Source organism: Strigops habroptila, chromosome W (assembly GCF_004027225.2).
Source record: "Strigops habroptila isolate Jane chromosome W, bStrHab1.2.pri, whole genome shotgun sequence".
NCBI classification, from domain to species: Eukaryota; Metazoa; Chordata; class Aves; order Psittaciformes; family Psittacidae; genus Strigops; species Strigops habroptila.
In genome coordinates, this window is record NC_044301.2 from 24,635,290 (window position 1) to 24,653,718 (window position 18,429).

The 18,429-nt window shown below is 44.7% G+C and overlaps 1 protein-coding gene across 1 annotated transcript in view; it reads right to left on the reverse strand.

Annotated features, from left to right (window-relative positions):
- Positions 1-3,202: 3,202 nt before the first annotated feature.
- The window catches only part of LOC115619032 (72 kDa type IV collagenase-like), a 31,014-nt gene continuing 15,787 nt past the window's right edge, over positions 3,203-18,429 (reverse strand). The window contains 6 exon segments of the mRNA XM_030511047.1: positions 3,203-3,238; positions 3,241-3,329; positions 3,332-3,366; positions 5,095-5,232; positions 9,140-9,287; positions 11,049-11,204. Coding sequence (XP_030366907.1) covers positions 3,203-3,238; positions 3,241-3,329; positions 3,332-3,366; positions 5,095-5,232; positions 9,140-9,287; positions 11,049-11,204 — 602 coding nt within the window.

Sequence of the window (18,429 nt, forward strand, 5' to 3'; positions counted from 1 at the left end):
TCCAGCCAGTTTCCAACTCAGCAAAGAATCTACCTATCCAGGCCACAAGCAGCCAATTTGTCCAGGAGAACGCTGTTGGAGACAGTGTCAAATGCTTTACTTAAGTCCAAATAGACAACATCCACAGCCTTTCCCTCAGCAACCAGGCAGGTCACCTTATCGTAGAAGGAGATCAAGTTGGTCAAGCAGGACCTGCCCTTCATGAACCTATGCTGACTGGGCCTGATCTGTCTGTTTTCCCACACGCGCTTTATGACATCACTTAGGATCATCTGCTCCATGACCTTCCCTGGCACTGAGGTCAGGCTGACAGGCCTGTAATTTCCGGAGTAGTCATCCTGTTTCCTTCCTGCCCGTTCGTAGAGACGCATCATGTTGGCCAACCTCCAATCCCCTGGGACCTGCCCACTAGACCAGGACTGCTGATAGATGATGGAGAGTGGCTTAGCAAGCTCCTCTGCCAGCTCCTTCAGCGCTCTTGGGTGTAACCCATCCGGCCCCATAGACTTATAGATGTCTAAGTGGAGCAGAGGTCTCTAACCATTTCTTCCTTAATTATGGGACTTCAATCAGCTCTCCATCTCTGCCATCCAACTCAGGGAACTGAGTACCCTGAGGATGGCTGGTGTGACTATTAAAGACTGAGGCAAAGGCAGCATTAAGTACCTCAGCCTTCTCCTCATCCTCAGTCACTAGGTTTCCCCTAGCATCCAGCACAGGATGGAGGTTCTCCTCAGCCTTCCTTTTATTGCTAATAGATTTGAAAAAGTACTTTTATTATCTTTTATGGCAGTGGCCAGATTTAGTTCCATCTGTGCCTTCACCTTTCTAACTTTCTCTCTACATAACCTAAGAACATCCTTATACTTTTCATGGGGTTACTGTCCCTTCTTCCACAGGTGATAAATTGTCTTTTTTTTCCTGAGTTCTAGCACTATCTCCCTGTTCAGCCAGGCTGGTCTTCTTCCCCATTGGTTTGGTTTTCGGCACATAGGGACTGCCTGCTCCTGCACCTTAAGGATTTCATTCTTGAAGAGTGTCCAGCCGTCCTGGACTCCTTTGTCCTTTAGTAATGTTTCCCAAGGAATTATGCCAACCAGCATCCTAAACAGGACAAAGTCAGCCCTCCAGAAGTCTAAGGTAGAGGTGTTGCTGATCTTCTTCCTGACTTCTCCAAGGATTGAAAATTCAATCATTTCGTGATCACTTTGCCCAAGATGGCCTCCAACCATCACATCACCCACCAGTCCTTCTCTGTTTGCGAACAGCAAATCTAGCCAGACATCTCCCCTAGTTGGTTCACTAACCAGCTGGGTTAGGAAGTTCTCTTCCACACCCTCCAAGAACCTCCTGGATTATTTCTTCTCTCCTGTGTTGTACTTCCAGCAGCCATCTGGTAAGTTGAAGTCCCCCACGAGAACAAGGGCAAGAGATCATGAAACTTCTCCCACTTGTTTGAAGAACACTTCATCTCTAGCTTCATCCTGGCTGGGTGGTCTAGAACAGACTCCTACCAGGATATCTGCTTGGTTGGCCTTCCCTCTGATCTTCACCCACAGACATTCAGCCTTCTCACTCACAACACTGAGTTCAAGGCAGTTGATTCACTCCCTGACATACGGTGCAACCCCACCACCTCTTTTTCCTTGCCTATCCCTTCTGAAGAGCCTGTAGCCATCCATTGCAGCACTCCAATCATGCGAATCATTCTACCACATTTCTGTGATGGCGATTATGTCATGATTTCCCTGCTGCACAATGGCTTCCAGCTCCTCCTGTTTGTTGCCCGTGCTATGGGCATTGGCACAGATGCATTTAAGTTACCCTGTGGATCTGGACTCCAACAGTGGCATGCTACCCTGTGGCTCATGTCTAGTGAGCCTGGTGTTATCCCCTTCCCCCTTGAAACCTAGTTTAAAGCCCTCTCTGTAACCCCTGCTAGCTCCTGGGCTAGAATCCTTTTCCCCCTTTGGGATAGGTGTACCCCATCTGCCACCAGCAGGCCTGGTGCTGTATAAACTGACCCATGGTCAAACCCCCCAAAATTCTGGTGCTGACACCAGTCACAGAGCCAGGAATTAATTACTTAGACTTTTCTGATGTTACCATTGACATTGTTTGCGACTGGCAGTAGGGACAAGAACACTACTTGGGCTCCCAAACCCTGAACCAGTCACCCCAAGGCCCTGAAGTCCAGAGGAGGGCCATGAAGATGCTCCAAGGGCTGGAGCACCTCTCCTATGCAGACAGGCTGAGAGAGCTGGGCTCGTTCAGCCTGGGAGAAGAGAAGGCTCCAGGGAGCTTCCAGTGCCTAAAGGGGCCTGCAAGAAATCTGGAGAGGGGCTTTTTGACAAGGGGCGTGTAGTGACAGACAAGGCTGGAATGGCTTTAAGCTGACAGAGGGGAGATTTCGATTAGATATTAGCAAGGAGCTCTTTACTATGAGGGGTGGTGAACACTGGAACAGGCTGCCCAAGGAAGCTGTGGCTGCCCAATCCCTGAAGTGTTCAAGCCAGGTTGGATGGGGCTTTGAGCAACCTGTCTAGTGGAAGGTGTCCCTGGCCCATGGCAGAGGGGGTCAAAACTAAATGATCTTTAATGTCCCTTCCAACCTGAACCATTCTATGATTTTTCGCCCAGAGTACTAAGATACACTTCTTGTGGTTTGTTCAGATCTCCTCAGTGCCAAGTCTGTTAGTAGAGCAGATGCGTTTAGTGACTAGTACATCAGCTGCTGAAGGATTTCAGTCATCCCCAGCATGCCCTGCTAGTCACACTGCTGTTTCTTTTACATCCAGTGCCTCCAAACCTGATGGTTACTGAAAGAATTTCTAAGGCAATATGGTCAGTCTTTGGCTTAAAGTTGATTGGAGGTCAGCCCATTTCCGAAGGAATTCCTGCCAGGAGTTCTCCCCAGCAGCTGTAAGTTGACAGCCAGGGACAGCTTGCCCCTCTGAAGAGTCTGAGATGATGTGGGGGTAGTTGCTGGGTAAATAGGGGTTGAGGGGTGAGTTGTTAGTGTGAGCAGCCGGACAGGGCCTCCAGATATCCTCTTCCATTGCAAGCTGTTTTCTCAAGTACTCATCTCCAAGGATGACCCCCCCTGTGTTTTGTTCCTGCCTCCTGAACCTCAGTGTGCATTCAGCCCTAGAGACAGCTTGGCTAACAGTGACCACCACCACCACCACCTCTTCAATGTGTCTTACTTCCAGTATCTGTCTCCAGCAAAAATGTATTGTCCTCTTGGTTTCTTCCCCAGTTGAAAGCTGCATCAAACGTTGCACATCCGGGGGTTAGTCCCAGGTTGGTGAGTTTCTTTGGATATCCCTATCCAAGTTACTGGCTGAATAACCCAGTACTCGTTTCCTAAGTAGGGGAGAAAACAAGCCAAACGAACACTCTTCATTAATTGGATACAGAGGAGTATTTCTTCTTTTATGCTTTTGCTATGCAACTTTTTATTGCACTAATTGTACTATCAGCTTTCTATATTTACCATCTGTGAAGCACCAGATTAGAGTGCAGGTGTACTGTGAATACAATTTCTGCTTTTGCCTCTTAATTGTTGCTTGCCTCTTGGCAAAAGACATCACCTCAGCATGCTCTCCGCTTCCTCCCTTCTTAGCTGTCTCATCTTTGAGGCAGACAGTATTTTAATACAGTTGGGGTTATGTTAAAACAGATGATAGTTAATATTGATAATTTTTTGTATGCTGAAGATGGTCTGAAACCAGGCATGAGCACCTGAAGGTCAAATGCAGATGCTCATGTTCACCCTCCATGTGTTTGGTTGAGCAGTTATATTGAGTGATTAGCAGGAAGTTTTTTGCCCAGAGCTCCTGTTTCTGTTGTCTCTTGTCATACAACATTTTCTAATGTCTCTCCAAATATGTACTAATGGAAGAGGTACTAGTATTCTGTGTTCTTTACATAGAATTAGTTACTTAATAATGCCTTCACTAGATTCACTGAAAGCCAGGGAAAGATTCATTAATGGAAGGGCTATTTCCTTGATTCTGTGCTAGTGGGAAATTAAGTCGAGTGTTAATATGAGAAGTGTAAATGTAGTATTTGAGTTCTTGAGAAGTTACTAATTCACCATTCAGGAGCAAAGGGTGGGTCTCAGTAGTGTTTTAAAATAGTTGGGTTATGTGTAACTTTCAAACCAATCTTTGTTTGATAGTTATTATTTATTTTTTTAAAAAGCAGGTTAGCTACATTTCTTAGAAATATAAAGAGAGGGAGAGAGGTTTAGATTATAGGATTATATGTAATATATGCAATATTTCAAGTGTTTGGTTTGCCTAAAATAAAACTTTTTTAAGCTGCTTCTTCCCCCCCCCATGTTAAAACTAAAGCAAATGGCCTTTGAGACATATGGAATAGATTATCATTACTTTTTTCCTTCCTGTACAGAAAATGTACAGCAGCATCAAGCCATATGGTTTTTACATGATTGGAGGTGTTTAGTCATGTTTTTAGTAGATACTGGAGCACAGTTTTTGCTGGCTCAGTTCTTCATGTTGAAAACAGTTTCCCAGCTCTCACTAATTTGGCCAGTACAGGGGAACCATGTGTGACTTAAGATGACAGAGCAGTGCTTCCTGTTAGTCTCCTTTCCTATGGAGGCAGCTAGCATGACTGCCGTATCCTCTGCCTGATGAGCCACAAGGAAGACACTTGGAAGCCAGAGTGGAAGTCAGTCTTTGGCAAAAGAGGGAGACAAGGAAAGGCATGGGGAGATCTAATCTTCTCAAGCAACATGTACAGAGACAATAGCTTGAAATGAGAGGAAACAGAAGGGAAAACAGAGCAGTGACGGATGAAACAGAACTCCCACCGTTGCTTTTTTGTTTTAAATAATTACTTGTTTAGTCTTGCTTATTGTTGAATGTATCTTTTAGGTGCTTATAGCTCCCCTTTGTTGTGATGGAGGCTGAATGCTGTTCAGTCTTTCAGATCCAGCTGTTGTCCTAATATCCTCATCATGGGATGTTTGCCATTCCTTGGCCCAGTTACAACTGGGAGGAAACTGAGCTCAAATGCAACATTTATGCAAATGGCTACTTACATTTTACAACTTAAAACTAATACCTGAAAAAAAATACAGCCTTCTCATCCTGAGGGGCCTCATAGACAGCATCGATTTTCTCTGGCAGATCAGGCCAGAATGTAGAAACAAGAAGAGGACCTGTGGGGTTTCCTCGGGGGTATACAGTCCTCCACATGAATCTGAGCAGAATAGAACATTGTATGAGATTTACAATGAACTAATTCACCAGCATATCTGTTTCTCATCATTTCTGGCAAAGGCTGCGTAAGCATGCATATACACACACGTGCACACACACACGTTAGCAGCAACACATGTTTGTAACCATTTTCCTACAGTGACTGAAAAGTCAAATCATTCATTTGGAAGCCTGTTGCTAAAACAACTGCACAATAAGCTGCATGCTGGACTGCAGGTGAAATTGCTTGCACTGATTGTACTGCTTGCTTTGGAGTTTCTGTTGCCTTTTACATCAGGGCAAGACTTATTCTGTGCTTTGAGTATACAAATAAACTCATTTACAAGGCATTTAAACTATAGAGCTCTTGTGCTGCTGTGTATGGAGCAGATGGATGAGTGTTTGAGAAAAAGCAGAGATTTATATTCCATGAATTGCTCTTGCAATTACTATCGTAGTGACTAAAAGTTCAAATTTAATGACAGTATATCAAACTGCTTGGAAGTGAGCTTGCTGTAAAAGAAACTGCTAGCACTAAAAATGTTCATTAGAGAAATGCATAGGGAAATTTATTGGCTATTTTATGTATAAGTAGGATCATCATTTGATTTAAGCTTAAAAAGCTGCAATTACCTTTAAATGGCAGAGCTTTGTGCTGAGGGCTTTTGGTTAAAAATGGCACGGCTATTTCCTCCTCCACAGAAGGAACAACTTTTTTCCGAGTTTTTGACCAACTGTATCTGAATGTGAAATACTTCCGTTGGGATTATATAGAAAACTGAATCACTTTGCTGATTTAGGAGTAGATTTAAAATTGTTCCTTGTTGGATCAAGCCTTGTGTGATTACCAGTTAACAAAAAGCAGAAGCAAGGTGAAGGTCTGGCTGAAAACCAAGGCCCACAAGCAAGCAGAAGAGGATCAGTACACTGTAGATACTGTGGAACTTGGAACAGTTTCTACTGCTGTGAGGATATGTTTTTCCTTTTGAAGGCACTGAGCTGAGGTGGATACTTTAGATCTCTGATGACTATGCTAGCAAAAGTGGGTACCAGTTTGGCAAGCTTGTTAGTCAAGTGGGTGGTGGGCCAGCTCTGTGCAGCTTGTTGGTGGAAGGCTCCAGTGCTGGTGTTCTGTGAGGCTGGTCTGTTGGTTACTGTGGGACCATTTCATGTCCAAGAAAGGACTGTTTCTTGCCACTAGGGATCACTGGATTGTAAAGAATCTTATCCTGCCGCTGACAGGACCAAGAGGAATAGTACAAAAGGTATCACAGGTCTCCCCACAGTTGAATGAACCCTTTGTGCCCCTAGCAGCTGTACTAGAAATGGGGAACATTATGTTCTTACATCCAGAAGTTCTAAATCCTATCTACTAAACACAAGCTGTGATAAAGATTAAGTTAAACTTCAAACCCAAAGCACCATTATTCTGGGTATCACATAGATGGGAACTAGAAGGAAATGCACTGAAGGAATTGCTGTGTACCACGGCCTGTAAAATTACCCAGTTGACCATGACTTTTTGTTAATGAAAAGCTGGTGAGTAGAGTTAAACCATGTAGCATAGTAATAAATCCTTCATATCTTCTAGCTGAAAATGTAAATCTGGAGGAGATGGCTGGACTTTACAGCACCAGGAGATACAATAACTGTTAAATTGCTGTTTTGTGAGGGGGACCTTGTTTATTGGTTCCTGCTTCCTTTTAAATTTCAGCTGACATCTGGGAAGAAGCAATGAACAGATCAATTCTAATACTTCATCAGCTTCAGATACTTGTGTACGTTTCTATATGATAGGAGACTGATTTAGGCATGCGCAGCAAATGTGCATGGGCTCAGATCTTCAATGGCTTTGGGTTCAGGGTAATTGAGGATAAATGATTTCAAATTGGTCATTGATTTATGGCAGGGGAAAAAGGAGCTTTAGTGTCTCTCACCATGGTGCTGCCAAGTCCTGTACTCCTTAGGAGATGCTCTTCATTGCTGAGCAGCTGGGTAATACAGGCCCTGGCAAAGGCAGTGGGAACTGCAGCTGTGCAGCCACCTCATTTTATCAGGAATGTTTCTGCTCTTGCATCAAAACTGCCTTTTGTGTCTTCTGCCTAGGCTCCATGTGTGCAAGGCCTCCTATCCCAATCACCAGTGTCCTTGATGTGTCATTAGAGCAGCCACGAGTCACATAATTCTGTTACTTAATGATTTTGGACTCAACCTGGATTAAACCACTCAGGGACAAGACTTTGCTCATAGATTTCCATGATTGTATCTTTATGAACATGAGGACTAGTCTATCATAATGAAAGTTCTGCTAGAACTGGAGATTTGCTAAAACAGTGTCTCTATGGTGGAAGAGGCATTTGAGATTATTGCCACTAGATTTGGATGAACTGCTTTTTTGGAGGAGTGTTCCTAGAAGTTAAGAAGGAAAGTTTTCCTGCAATTAGATTTGAAGCTTTTCCCCAGAGTGCAGACTATATGAAATGAAATCAGGAAGGATAGTTCTTCCAGAGCTCTACTCCACTGAAAGTAATGGGATTTCCATTGCTGAATTACAATCCTTGTAGGTTTTGCTACAAAAGGTTTCTGGAAATACTTTATAGAGAATGAATCCTTCTTTGGCAGGCAATACCCTGGCTAATGCATTTCTTCCATTGCTAATTTTGTGATTAATGTTACGGATGGGTAAATCTCTAAGGAGAATTTTGGATGTGCCTCCCAGCTACTTCCCCCTTTTTAGCAACCCTTGTGTTGCTAAAAAGTAGGGCTGGCACCAGGGTTAATTTTTGCTCTCCAATCTGTGAAGTTGGGCAGAAAATATCTTGAGAACAGGCTTTTATGTGAGGTTTGTGCCATTTCCTTGTCCTTATTTTATCTAGAACTACCACCAGCCCAGTTGTCATAGCATCTTGGCATGTGCAATCCCAGTGTAGGGCAGAAACCAGAAACTAAAAAACACCACAAAACTGCCTAAAATAATGACTGAAGTTGAAAATTCCACATTCTCAAAGAAGTTTGAGAGTAGCTCTAAGAAAAGGTGAATTTAGGCATAATCATCTCTAATTACAGACAATCTTTTGGACATAAACGTGGTTGGGAGTAGTCAGCATAGATTCTCAAATGGGAAGTCATGCTTGACCAACCTGATAACCTTCTATGGTGAAATGACTGGCTTGGTAGATGAGGGGAGAGCAGTTCAGAAAGGTTTTTGACCCCATTTCCAATGAGGTTCTCATAGACATGCTGTTGAAGTATGCGTGAGGTAAGCAGACAGTGAGGTGGACTGAAAAATGGCTGACTGTCTGGCCTAGAGAGTGTCGTCAGAGGTATGAAGTCTAGCTGGAGGCCGTAAGTAGTGGTGTAACTATCCCAGGCATCAGTACTGGATAGAAGACTGTTTAATGATCTGGGTGACGGGGCAGAATGCACCTTCAACAAGTTTGCTGATGACCCAGTACTAGCAGGAGTGGCTGATACACCAGGGATTTGTGCTGCCATCCAGAGGGACCTTGACCCCTGGAGAAACAGGATGTCAGGAACCTCACACAGTTCAGCAAGTGGCAATGCAAAGACCTGCACCTGGGGAGGAACACCACCAAATACCAGTACATACTGGGGGCCAACAGGCTGGAAAGCAGCTTTGTGAAAAAGAACCTAGGGGTCCTGGTGGAAACCAAGTTGACCATGAGCCAGCAGTGTACCTTTGTGGCAAAGGCGGCCATATTATTTAACCGTAAAACCAGACTTCGCCATTTCTTTCCCTTAGGAGTTGACGGGACATTTTGCTGTCTCTGAACACACAAAAGAAAGGGCAGAGATCGTGCCTGATCATAAACGTCTAGATTTTGATGAATAAGTCTGACAGGTTCCTCCACATGAAGCCCCATTGGTAAGCAATTTATTTCACTTACCTATCTTTGAAGAAAAATGTTTCTCCTCTAATTTGTGCAACTCCATCAAATACAATGTCATGCTTGCAGAGCTCTGGAGTGACAGGTCCAAGGGTTGGACGTGGGCCAGACCCCGGCCCTGGCCCAGGTTCGACATCAGTCGACACTTCTGTAATGGTGAACAGAGAAGTTCTGTTACACTGAAATACAGTGCTTCATAGGTTCCACAGAGCACATGAACTGCCATAATTCCTAGAAGGGGAATAATTTGGAGGAAGTGCTTGAAGGAGCAAAAAAATTTATAAAATCTTCTCAGAAGAAGGGTGGTCAAGTACAGCTGAGAAGGCCTTAGCTTCCAATCCTGCCTTAACCTGCTGTGTGGACTCATTCACACTGCCTGTGTGAATGTCTGTCCATGCTGCATTGTCTGTCTAACTTGAAAGATACTCAGAAGTGACTATACTGGGTGTAAATGTTAAAATTACAGTGTTTATTTCACTGGCTTCTAAAAAGATGAGAAATGCATTTCAAAGTCCTTCTATTCAGAATTATCTTCAACTCTGCTGAGAGAGATGTCAAAGTGGATTTCTGTTCTTTAAAGAATTACAATATTTTGCAAGTTACAAAGATGCTTTTTGAGCCATTCATATGATCATTCTGCCCTCATCAATAATCAAAATGTGTTCTTCAGAATATGCACTTTGCCATCTGGTTTATTTTGTTTTGGTTTATTATTTGGCTGCTGCTGTATTGCCTTATGAGGCATTTGCCTTTTTTTCTTAAATACCAGGTTTATTTACTGTATGAAACAAAAAGTGGAGTGCAGCTGATTTGAGATAATAATAATAATGGAAGAAAACAAAGGGGTTTTTGAATACTTGTTTTATATAGAAAGCAGTTTGTAAAGGGTTCTATCAGTTATAAAGAGGCAAGAAAGATAGTTTTGTCTCAGGTTTTGAAGTGTGCGTTGAGACAACTGAGTTAAATTCTAAACTCTATTAAAGATACGCTGCGTGAGCTTCAAAAGTTCATGGAACTTTGCCCATGTCTCAATTCCCAGTCTTAAAGCAGCTAAGAACAAGGGGAAAAAAAAGAAGATTCAAATCAGATTTTTTGATAAAAAGGTGTCTCATGTGGTAATCATTTTGGTATATTCCTATTATCATTTCTAAGGTGTTGAATACTGTAGATATCTCAGTAGAAAAGTGGAAAGCACAAAAAAGATGGCATAGACTTTCTCTGCTTAATTGACTGTAGTAGATTTGTGCCTCTACAAGGTACAAAATATATACATGGAAGGAATTTTAATCATAATAATACTTATGCATTTTACTAAGAGTATCTGTGGAGAAAATAATAAATTTTAAAGATGTACCAACATAAAAATACTTGAGTCCACTATTTCTCCAGGAGCTTGCCAAATACATTTATGTCAACGTATCGGCTCCCACACACTCTGCAAATGTTATTGTGATGGTACAGCTTGGGTTATTGTGAGCAGGCAATGTGAACTGTTTCCAAGCTAGGACAAGAAACAACTTCCTTCCCCTCTCCTTACAGGGAGTTGCCATCTGGGAAGTTCAGAGTGTTGTAGACAACACCCAAACCCACCCACAGCAGGTATTTCAGGCTAGAGAAGAGCACAGCATTTCATTGTCCCAGTAAAGGCATTAGAAATTTTAACGTAAAGGTTTGGTTAGGGGATGTTTTCGGGCTTCTGTTAGTTCAGTAAATTTACCCCTCATCCTTAAATTGTGTTTTTTTTAAGTAGGAGCCTCTTAATAACATAAAGCAGGGAGAAAGGAACAGAGGGTGTTTCTGGCATTGATGATACTATGCAGTATGTCATTTACTGCAAGTTCTGAGTCCCAAATTTCAACCTGTGCTGCATGCTTTTCTGATGAGTTCTGCTGCAGAGGAAGGACCTTACCATATAGCTCCTGTATCCCTTTAATGTCATCCTGAGAAAGTCGAAAGTTCTTGGTGTAGGTGTAGATGGGGGCCATCAGAGCTCCTGGATCCTCTGAGTGCTCTAACCCCATGGCATGGCCAAATTCATGAGCAGCAACTAAGAAGAGACTGTATCCTAAATAACATAGCAAGATAGTATTAGCTGCTTGCATCTAAATAGAAGTGTACCACACAGGTTATTCATAGTCTTATTATTTTATTATCCTTGCTACCCATCAAAAATCTCCCAACAGTAAATATCATCATTATTTACAGTCTCCAATGGTGAATGTCATACATATTGCCAGAAATGACATTTTAATAGAGAGGTTCTAAACCCTCTTCTATAGCTGATATATGCTGCTGTCTCAAATGCAAGTGACTTTGACCACGGTCTTAATACTTCTGTAAAAAAGGAAGTGTAGCAAATAAAATCAGACTTTTTTTTTTTTTAAGCACAGAAGAATTAAACTTGCAGTCTAGAACTCAAATCTTACTTTTCATGATGAAATGGCATGCAAGTGATAAACAGGTCCATATATCAGTGTGTCCATGAACAGAGCCTGGATCACTACTGTTGTACCAAATATTGTTAGGTTAAAAATATCTTTTATCGTAGGATGACATTTTATCAGTTATTCCCAAACAGTGTCTGAAATTTGGCAGTTACTTTCCTCCTAAAAGGAAATCCTGAATCTTGCATTTGTTGGTACATGTGTAAAACCCTTTCTGCTATATTTAAGTTTATCCATGTTAAAAATAAGGACAAATCTTAACCAAAATAATTTTAAATATTCACCATATAAACTTCATACTCTCTCACTTTTTAAATGTGTTTTTCGTGTCGGCAATATCAGTCTATCCTGGGTTCAGCTGTAGCAGTCATGTTGCTGTGGTTTTGACTTTCAGCCAGGGAACCGTGCTGATAACACATGGATGTTTTTAGTTGTTCCTAAGTAATCTTTACTCCAACCAAGGACTTTGTCAGTTTCATGCTCTGCCAGGGAGGAGGGGAAGCCGGGAGGAAGCAGAGACAGGACAACTGACCCAAACTAGCCAAAGGGGTATTCCATACCACAGCATGTCATGCCCACTATATAAACTGGGGAGTCACCTGGAAGGCCCAGATAACTGCTCAGGTCAGGCTGGGTATCGGTCAGCAGGTGGTGAGCAATTGTATCCTCTCCCCTTGTTATTTCCCTTATCATTATTATTATTGGTGGTAGCAGTAGTAGTTTTGTATTATACCTTAGTTACTGGACTGTTCTTATCTCAACCCATGGAAATTACATTCTTCTGATTCTCTTCCCTATCCCTCTGGGAGCAGGGGGAGGAAGGCGGGGGAGTGAGCGAGTGGCTGTGTGGTTCTGAGTTACCATCTGGGCTTAAAGCACGACAGTTCTTTGTGGTGCCCAATGTGGGGCACGAAGGGTTGAGATAACGACAGATCTGACCAGAGTGTGTCTAATCATATTTGTGATAAGCATTCATTGTTTTGGATTAATAGTTACTCGTCACAATGCTGATTTATTGGCTCTCAGAGTTGTTGTGCTTGATCTCAGATTTCAGCATGTTGTACCTTACTTACAGCCACTATTTGCTGTTTTAGTGTTTATCATCGGCTTTGGAGCCTGGGCTAAGGTTCTTGTTTCACTGTACTTCATGGTAATGACTTGTAATACATTAGGCTCATTGATCATGAAACTGGTCTGGCTTGCGTTCCCAGCATGGTCATCACCTCTATACTTTGGGAGGTATATAATGGAATTTTTTAGCAATTACACATCTATTTTTTTCTCCTCGGGGGGTCAACCTACGAAGGAGGCATTCCCTTACACCCCCTGCTCCCCAAGCAGGCTATTTACAGCAGCATTTGAGGGTTCTGAAGGTTTTGGATGGCCTTTGAATGCCCTTGAGACCTGCCTGCTGATTGTGCTGGGGATCAGCATGTTGGCACACATATGGAGTGTGTTTTACCCACGGCTATGCCCACCCTGGGAATGCCCTATTTCATCTGATCTCGAAAGTTAAGCAGTGTCGGGTTTGAGTCTGGTCTAGGGTTAGACGACAATATAGGAGGACCACCAAGAGATTTTCCCCAAGTCTGGACAGTCATGAGTGGCAGGGTGTGTGGGATAGTATGGGCAAGTATCTAGGACAGTGGGCCCCTCCAGTGCTTTGGAACTTCACCCCTGAACAAGTGCAACATCCGGAAAAACTAGTAAAACACATAAACGAGTTGTGCTGTCATCCTGGTTATACCAGAGAGGGACAAATCATGGCAACATGCTAGCGCTTGGCCTATGCCTACAGAGCCCTGCTCAACACTATCCAGCACCTTCAAAGGGAAAAAAAATGTCTCTGGATCTGATGGCAAAGCAACAGACAACACAGCTACTCCGACTCTGAGCACAGCAGCTACACCAACCCCAGTGACAAGCACAGCAGGTGCTCAAACCCTGACCACAACAGACAATGCAGCTAATCCAACTCCAAGCACCTCAGCTACACCAACCCCAGTGACAAGCACAGCAGCTACTCAAACTCTGACAGCAAGAGACAATGCAGATGTTGGTGCTACTCAACCTCCAAGCACAGCAGCTGCACCAACCCTGACAATAGACACTGCAGCCACTCCAACCCCAGTGAAAGATGCTGCAGCCACTCCAATCCTAGTGGCAGACACTGCAGCCACTCCAGCCACAGTGATAAACACTGCAGCTAAACAAAATGAACAATTTGTGCCAATATCGATTGCCCCTGTAAGCAAGGGGAAAAGCAAATGAGAGGCACAAAGAGCAACCTTTGCAGTGAAGAAAGATGAAGTCCCAGTGCACTTACCACAGGGGACAGCATCTGAACAAGAGTTATTACTACATGAATCAGAGGAAGAGGAAGAAGAAGAGGTGACTTCTCGACCCCGGACCTCAACCTAGCTGCGGAATATGCAAAAAGATTTCACTCGTCTTCCAGGGGAGCACATCATCACCTGGTTGCTCCAATGGTGGGACAATGGGGCTGATGGTCATGAACCAGAAGGTAGGGAAGCCAAGCAGCTGTGATCACTTGCTAGGGAAGGAGGAATTGACAAAGCGATTGCAAGAGAGAAATGAGCCCTCAGCCTTTGGAGGAGGCTCTTGGCAGCTGTGAAGGAAAGGTTTCCCTACAAGGATGACGTTATGAGTCGCTCAGCCAACTGGACCACGATAAAGAGAGGCATCCAGTCCCTGAGGGAATCAGCCATTATAGAGATGATCTATCGTAGGCCGGATGCCAGGAATGCACATGTAGATCCAGGTGAAGTCGAACGTACACAACGTATGTGGCGATGTGGCGGGAACTTCCATGGAGTGCACCATCATCATATGCCCACTCATTGGCATCAATGACCTGGAGTGAGGCAGCACCACCAACAGTGGATGAACTGACTTATCAACTGTGAGAGTTCGAAGACAATTTCACTCCTTCCATCATTTCAGCTGTGGAAAAACTGTCCCAGGAGAGAGATGATTTATCCGATCTATCCAGCTCCCTACATGTACCAACCCAAGTCTAAACTATTAACAGAAGGCGCCCTACTGTTCGAGAAAGAAGACATAGGAGGTACACGCCATGGGCCACCCTATGGTTTTACCTGTGGGATCATGGAGAAGACATGAGAAAATGGGATGGAAAACCTACCACAATTCTGGAGGAACAGGTGTGTCAATTGAAGAGGAAAACAAGGGTCAAGGATGATCCTCCCATGAAAGCTGCTGCTCCAGTCTCTAGTGACCAGTTTCCCAGATGGAGTGAAAGAGCTGATTTTACTCCAACTCCTGTGATAAGGAATACTAATCCCTTTCTACAAGACATAAGTGGACAATGTTGTGATCACTATTAGAGGGGCCCTGCCTCCAGCCAGGAGGAGGAGAGGGACAATCATCGGGTTTACTGGACTGTGTGGATCAGATGGACTGGCACATCAGTCCCACAGAAGTATAAGGCTCTAGTAGATACCGGTGCACAGTGTACTCTGATGCCATCAAGGTATCAAGGGGTGGAACCCATTTATATTTCTGGAGTGACAGGAGGATCCCAAGAGTTAATTGTACTGGAGGCTGAAATCAGCCTGACTGGGAGGAAGTGCTATTGTGACTGGTCCAGGGGCTCCATGCATCCTTGGCATAGATTATCTCAGGAGAGGGTACTTCAAAGACCCAAAAGGGTATAGATGGCCTTTTGGTATCGCTGCCTTGGAGACAGAGGAAATGAAGCAGCTGTCCACCTTGCCTGGTCTCTCAGAGGATCCTTCTGTTGTGGGGTTGCTGAAGGTCAAAGAACAACAAGTGCCAACTGGAAGCACAACAGTGCACCGGCGGCAATATCGCACCAAATGAGACTCCTTGATTCCCATCCATGTGCTGATCCATAGATTGGAGAGCCAAGGAGTGATCAGCAGGACCCGCTCACCCTTTAATAGCCCCATATGGCCAGTGCAAAAGTCTAATGGAGAGTGGAGACTAACGGTAGACTATCGTGGCCTGAACGAAGTCACAACACCATTGAGTGCTGCCGTACCGGATATGCTAGAACTTCAGTATGAGCTGGAGTCAAAGGCAGCCAAGTGGTATGCCACAAGTGATATTGCCAATGCATTTTTCTCAATCCCTTTGGCAGCAGAATGCAGGCCACAGTTTGCTTTCACTTGGAGGGGCATCCAGTACACTTGGAACCGACTGCCCCAGGGGTGGAAACACAGCCCTACCATCTGCCATGGATTGATCCAGACTGCACTGGAACAGGGGCAAGCTCCAGAACACCTGCAATACATTGATGACATCATCGTGTGGGGTGATACAGCGGAAGAAGTTTTTGAGAAAGGGAGGAAGATAATCCAAATCCTGCTGAAGGCCGGTTTTGCCATAAAACGGAATAAGGTCAAGGGACCTGCACAGGAGATTCAATTTTTGGGAATAAAATGGCAAGATGGACGTCGCCAGATCCCCACAGAGACGTGATCAACAAGATAACAGCAATGTCTCCACCAACTAACAAGAAAGAAACACAAGCTTTCTTAGGTGTTGTGGGGTTCTGGAGAATGCACATCCCAAATTACAGTCTGATTGTAAGCCCTCTCTATCACGTGACCCGGAAGAAGAATGATTTCAAATGGGGCCCTGAGCAACAACAAGCCTTTTAACAAACTAAACGAGAAATAGTTCATGCAGTAGCCCTTGGACCAGTCCGGGCCGGGCCAGATGTGAAAAATGTGCTCTATACCGCAGCCGGGGAGAATGGTCCTACCTGGAGCCTCTGGCAGAAAGCTCCAGGAGAGACTCGAGGTCGACCCCTCGGCTTTTGGAGTCAGGGATGTAAAGGATCCGAGGCCAGCTATACTCCCACTGAAAAAGAGATACTGGCAGCCTATGAAGGGGTTCGAGCTGCCTCAGAAGTGATTGGAACTGAAGCGCAGCTCCTCCTGGCACCCCGGTTGCCTGTGCTGGGCTGGATTTTCAATGGCAGGGTCTCCTCTACACATCATGCAACCGATGCTACATGGAGTAAGTGGGCCGCACTAATTACACAACGAGCTCGAATAGGAAATCCCAGTCGTCCAGGAATTCTAGAAGTCATCATGGACTGGCCAGAGGGCAAAGATTTTGGGATGTCACCAGAAGAGGAGGTGATGGTTGCTGAAGAGGCCCCACCATATAATGAACTGTCAGGGAGTGAAAAGCAATATGCCTTGTTTACTGATGGGTCCTGCTATATTGTGGGAAAGCATCGGAGATGGAAGGCAGCTGTGTGGAGTCCCCTGGGACAAGTTGCAGAAACTGCTGAGGGAGAGGGTGAATCGAGTCAGTTTGCAGAGGTGAAAGCCATCCAGCTGGCCTTGGACATTGCTGAACGATTAAAATGGCCAGTGCTTTATCTCTACACTGACTCATGGATGGTGGCAAATGCCCTGTGGGGGTGGTTGCAGCAATGGAAGCAGAGCAACTGGCAACGCAGAAGTAAACCCATCTGGGCTGCTGCATTGTGGCAAGATATCGCTGCTCGGGTGCAGAACCTGGTGGTGAAGGTACGCCACGTAGATGCTCATGTACCCAAGAGTCGGGCCACTGAGGAACACCAGAACAACCAGCAAGTGGATAAAGCTGCTAAGATTAAAGTGGCTCAAATGGACTTGGATTGGCAACATAAGGGTGAATTATTTTTAGCCCGGTGGGCCCATGACACCTCAGGCCATCAAGGCAGAGATGCAACATATAGATGGGCTCGTGATCGAGGGGTGGACTTAACAATGGACACTATTGCCCAGGTTATTCACGAATGTGAAACATGTGCTGCAATTAAGCAAGCCAAGTGGTTAAAGCCTCTCTGGTATGGAGGACGATGGCTGAAGTACAAGTATGGGGAGGCCTGGCAGATTGACTATATCACACTCCCACCAACCCGTCAAGGCAAGCGCTATGTGCTTACCATGGTGGAAGCAACCACCGGCTGGCTGGAAACATATGCTGTGTCCCACGCCACTGCCCGGAACACTATCCTGGGCCTTGAGAAACAAGTCTTGTGGCGACACGGCACCCCAGAGAGAATTGAGTCAGACAATGGGACTCATTTCCGGAACAACCTCATAGACACTTGGGCCAAAGAGCATGGCATTGAGTGGGTATATCACATCCCCTACCACGCACCAGCCTCTGGGAAAATCGAACGGTACAATGGGCTGTTAAAAACTACCCTGAGAGCAATGGGTGGTGGGACTTTCAAACACTGGGATACACATTTACCAAAAGCCACCTGGTTGGTCAACACTAGGGGATCTGCCAACAGGGCTGGCCCAGCCCAATCAGAACTTTTACGTACTGTAGAGGGGGATAAAGTTCCTGTGGTGCACATAAAGAATTTGTTGGGGAAGACAGTCTGGGTTATTCCTGCTTCAGGTAAAGGCAAACCCACTCGTGGGGTTGCTTTTGCTCAGGGACCTGGATATACTTGGTGGGTAATGCGGGAAGATGGGGAAGTCCGATGTGTACCTCAAGGGGATTTGATTTTGGGGGAAAACAGCCAATGAACTCAATTGTACGCTGTTGCCTGGTCTATAACACTTTTATAGCCATCAGCTAGATGTCTTCAGGTCGCCAGCAATTGACCCTGACTTCCCTCCAATCATCACCTCAACAAAGAATGAATTTTGAAGAAACCAGAGGAGCTCAGCAGTTATCAGATGAGTTTGGCGGTGTCATCAGCAGGCAACAATCCAACACTATACATACTCTCTCCTGCCCTGAAAGACTATTACAAGAGATGGAGCCTGACATCATGGACTGGATGAATTCAGCAGATTTATGGGGATTGGTCCATGGAGTAAT